The following is a 4,679-nucleotide window of genomic DNA, read 5'->3' on the forward strand; positions in this document are numbered from 1 at the left end:
AGACTCATGAAAGAGGCAAAATCACTTTAGTGGAGCTTGATCAGCATTTCTTTTTTAAAAATTGAATATACCAGAGCACCTTTATGTCATAAGGGTATTTCATAAAGTTTGTTTCAGTTGTGTGTGTGTGTGTGTGTGTGTGTGTGTAAGTATTGAGTACCATGTATTTCTACTATGTATTTCTACTCTGAGTCTGAGTCAACATTATTTAAGGCGCTGGTCCAGGCTGTCCATCCACTGTTGGTTGGGTGAGAAGCAGTGCGGTATAGTGGAGCCAGGACACCTCTTACTAGCTCTGTGACTTTGGGCAACCTCAGTTTTAACCGCTCTACAGTACTCCTCGGTTCTATCTGTAAAGTGAGGATAATAATAGTACCTGCTTTATAGAGTTGTTGAGGATTAAATGAGTTAATATTTATAAAGCACTTACTACAGTGCCTGGCACTGTGCTAAGAGGATCCAAGAATAAAAAGGTGAATGAGACAATGCACTTGTCCCTGGCCCCTCATTGTGGGTTTTTCTCCATATTGGAAAGAGGAATTAACAAAATGTTTTGTTCCCCCCCCCCCCAGGTCCTCCGTTTCTCAATCCTACACCAAGGAGTAGGATTGTCAGAAAAGTGAGCCCAGAGCGGCCCCCGGAGGCGTAGAGCCGTCCGGGGTCTAAGTGCTTGGGGCAAAAGGCCTGTCAGCTTCGCACTACAACTCCCATCATGCATCTCTTCCCATCTGGCCTCTAATTGGCAGCGCGATTTGTGATCTTGCGCCAGGCAACTTCCGCTTTTAGCGTCGCAAAACCAGATTAATTGTACCGCCCAAAATTACTTCCGGGGTAGGGCGTCGCAGTGCCTGCTGGGAGACGTATAACTTTAATTTTCTTCCGCCATCAGGAAAAATAGTCCCATGGTCGCCTTGTGCCACCGATAAATAAACTTGAGAAATGCCTTTCTGCCCTAGATTTCAGCATAAACCCTCAGTAATAAAGAAAATTTGAGTAAGGTGGGTTGCCGTTCTTGCCGTTCGTCAACTAAGGATTCTTCCGGTGTGAGTGGAGGGATCTCGCGCTATATAAGGGAGGCGGGCCGGGCGCCGGATCCTCTCTCGGGTCCTCGTTTCCAAGATGGTGAGTGCGGGCGCGTGGGGAGCGGGCGGTCTGGGTGAGGTTGGGAGGGGTAGATCCCGACTGTGGGGGATTTGGGAGCCGGGTCCAAGGAGGAGCGGGCGGAGTGTGTGTTTATCCCGGGCCTGGAGAGAGATTTGCGGAGGAACTGGGGATGTGACTGGCGTCTTCCTTGGGCGGCTGGTGCGGAATGTAGCCGGTAGGGGCCGAGGCTGGGTAGGTTGCGCCTCCTTCCTAACAAGGTTTTTATCCTCGTGCAGACCAAGAAAAGAAGGAATAACGGTCGTGCCAAAAAAGGCCGAGGCCATGTGCAGCCTATTCGTTGCACCAACTGCGCCCGGTGCGTGCCCAAGGACAAGGCCATTAAGAAGTTTGTCATCCGAAACATAGTGGAGGCCGCAGCCGTTCGGGACATCTCCGAAGCGAGTGTCTTCGACGGTGAGTAAGCCCCCGGCGTGATCTGCAGGCTCCCTGACGCCTACCCTGTACCCCGCGGGCTGAGTTCACGGGAGCATCCCCTGCGGGTTATACACCTTTAAGACTGTTGCCAGTAGAAGAAAACGGGGCGTTTTTTTAAGGGAATGGGAGTCCAAAAGCACTTCCAGAACTTGTTCTGTAGCAGTGTTTGGGGAGCAATAACTACAAGCATAGTACAGTGGGGCCTTGACTTACGAGTGTCCCGACGAGTGCCTGTTGTGGAAACGTACAGACTAAGTCTGGGAGAATGTTTCAAGTAGGAGGCCGTCTGGATTGGTCACCGAAGGTGTTTTTGGGGCAATATGATATATTGTCTTTTTTTTTTTCTTTTTCTTAAGACAAATTGGCTTTTTCTTGTTAATCCTCTCCCGGGGACATTATTTTTATTGATTTCAGAGAGGGAGGGAGAGAGAAACATCAATGATGAGAGAATCATTGATCGCTTGCCTTCTGCACGCCCCACACTGGGATCCAGCCCACAACCCGGGCATGTGCCTGGACCAGGAATCAAACTGTGGCCTCCTAGTTCATAGGTCAACACTGAGCCATGCCGGCCGGGCTTTCCATAGGTTTTTAGGGAGAGACAGAAAGAGGAACATCGATGTGAGAGACTCTCATCCATTGGATGCCTCCCACCCAGACCAGGGCTGGGGAATCTAGGCTGCAACCGAGATACATCCCCTTGACCAGAATCGAACCCAGGACCTTCAGTCCTCCGGCTGACGCTCTATCCACTGAGCCAAACTGGCCGGGCCAAATTGGCTATTTTTAGGGCCTAAAATTTAGGCAACCAGAAATGCCCAGAGGTAGGTGTTGGGGCTGGTGCAGCTGCTGAAGGAGCGGGGTGTTTGGTTTATCTAGGATGTGGGCGTGGTCCCCGTGGTGATAGGAAGAATTAGAGTGTTACTCGTTTGTGAAATTGCATGTGTTTAGTTAGGCATCAGAAACTGAACTTGGGAGTGAAATGGTGTAGGTATGCTGACAGGCATTTACGTGCATTTAATATTCTGTTCCTTTTCCATCTTAGCCTATGTGCTTCCCAAGCTGTATGTGAAGCTGCATTACTGTGTGAGCTGTGCCATTCACAGCAAGGTAGTCAGGAATCGTTCTCGTGAAGCCCGGAAGGACCGAACACCCCCACCCCGATTTAGACCTGCGGTAAGTACCAAAAAGGAGATGTGGACGCCAGAGGGGTGGTGTACAAACCAAGGGTTGTCAAATTAAAGTCCGCCTGTGGTGAGGTCAGCTACCTCTGAAGAGGTAGGTGGGACCCACACCTAAAACATTTACTTAGAGTCACTTAGAAGAGAGTTAGAATTTTTTTGGAATGAGTAGTGTGGTCTACTTTCACATCTATCAGTTTTCCATGCACTTATGGCCCAAATACATTGTTAGTGATGGGAGAGTGATGGTCAGGTTCTTTGAGGGGACAGTCTTTAATTACTCTTTCATTCCTTTGTCTTTCAGGGTGCTGCCCCACGACCTCCACCAAAGCCCATGTAAGGAGCTGAGTTTTTAAAGAGTGAAGAAAAGTTCTCTGGGGGGGAAATAAATGGAAATTGTATTTCATATAGCGTGTTGGGTGTGGTTTTTGCCTGATAGAATGGGGATTGTGTATGTCTTGGATTATAATTGCTTTGACCAAGTATTCAAGTGTGGAATGCCTCGTAGTCTTTCATGAGGGAGGTTATTCCTGTACCTTAACTCGGGGTTCTTTTGTATTTGGATCCTCAGCCTCCCCAGTTTGCATAGCTTTTGTGGGGAAAGGGGATTAAAGTTTTTGTAAGTATTCCATTAATTTAACCTGGCTAGTCAGTGCTTTTTAAATGGGAAGGAGCCAGGAGGGTAAGGAAGTGTTGAGTGATGAGCAAATCAGGAAGAGACTTAGAAGTGTGCCTACCCCTGGTGGGAGAGAGAGAGACTATCTGTCCCCTTTACACCAGGTGCAAACATTGGATGGAAGAAAATCAGGTCCAAGGTTAAAGTGCTTACCCTGGGAGTCCCATAGCCCAGCTTGCTCAGTAAAGCCAGGTTCAAGCAGGGAAATCCGGGCCATGGTTGCTCCAAGATTTCTTTTGAATTAATTGTGTGCACAGCTTATCTTTTCCTCAGGGTAGGTCTTAACTGGCTCTCCCAGGAGTTTAAGGATTGATCGATGCAATCTAAATGCAAAGTAAGATCCTGGCTCTAGAAGTCATACATTCAGGAGCCTAACACTGCTTAGAATTAGTTTAGCGATTTTTTTTAAGCTAATTGATTTTTGGAGTACCAGAAATAACTTTCTCAAAAGGGCTTTCCTCCCAGCTGGTGTGGCTCAGTGGTTGAGTGTCCACCTATGAACCGGGAGATCAACAATTCCCAGTCAGAGCACATGCCTGGATTTCAGGCTCAATCCCCAGTGTGGGGCATGCAGGAGGCAGCTGATCAATGATATCATTAATGTTTCTCCCTCTCTGAAATCAGTAATACATATTTTCTTAACCAACACAGCTTTTACATTTTAAAAAAGTTTACCAAAATGACATTTAAATATATTTTTATTGATTTGAGAAAGAGAAACATCAATGATGAGGGAATCATTGGTTGCCTTCTGCATGTGATGGCAACCCAGGCACATGCCCTTGACTGGCATCAAATCTGGGACCCTTCAGTCCTCAGGCTGAGGCTCTATCCACCACACCAAACTGGCTAGGGCACCAAAATGATTTTTAATAAAAATTTTATTACTGAATATCTATGCTTAAGCACCTATATAAACCAAAATGGTTTATTTTTCATAAAAAATATTTTTTTCATTGTTGACAGTATTACAGATAACCCTTTTCCCCCCCATTATCATTTATCCCACTCTATGCCTTCTTCCACCTACCCCTCCCCACTAAACCAAAATGATTTTTTTAAATATATTTTGATTTTTTACAGAGAGGGATAGAGAGTTAGAAACATCGATGAGAGAGAAACATCGATCAGCTGCCTCCTGCACACTCCCCACTGGGGATGTGCCCGCAACCAAGGTACATGCCCTTGACCGGAATCGAACCCGGGACCCTTGAGTCCGAAGGCCGATGCTCTATCCACTGAGC

The 4,679-nt window shown here is 47.0% G+C and overlaps 1 protein-coding gene across 1 annotated transcript; it reads left to right on the forward strand.

Moving 5' to 3' along the window:
- Positions 1-1,013: 1,013 nt before the first annotated feature.
- On the forward strand, positions 1,014-3,165 carry RPS26 (ribosomal protein S26). The gene is made up of 4 exons (XM_005876724.2): positions 1,014-1,122; positions 1,380-1,557; positions 2,624-2,754; positions 3,064-3,165. Exons 1-4 carry the CDS (start codon positions 1,120-1,122, stop codon positions 3,097-3,099), a joined length of 348 nt encoding a protein of 115 aa, XP_005876786.1. The 5' UTR covers positions 1,014-1,119; the 3' UTR covers positions 3,100-3,165.
- The last annotated feature ends 1,514 nt before the right edge of the window (positions 3,166-4,679 follow it).

The sequence above is a fragment of the Myotis brandtii genome, unplaced genomic scaffold, assembly GCF_000412655.1.
Source record: "Myotis brandtii unplaced genomic scaffold, ASM41265v1 scaffold496, whole genome shotgun sequence".
NCBI lineage: Eukaryota > Metazoa > Chordata > Mammalia > Chiroptera > Vespertilionidae > Myotis > Myotis brandtii.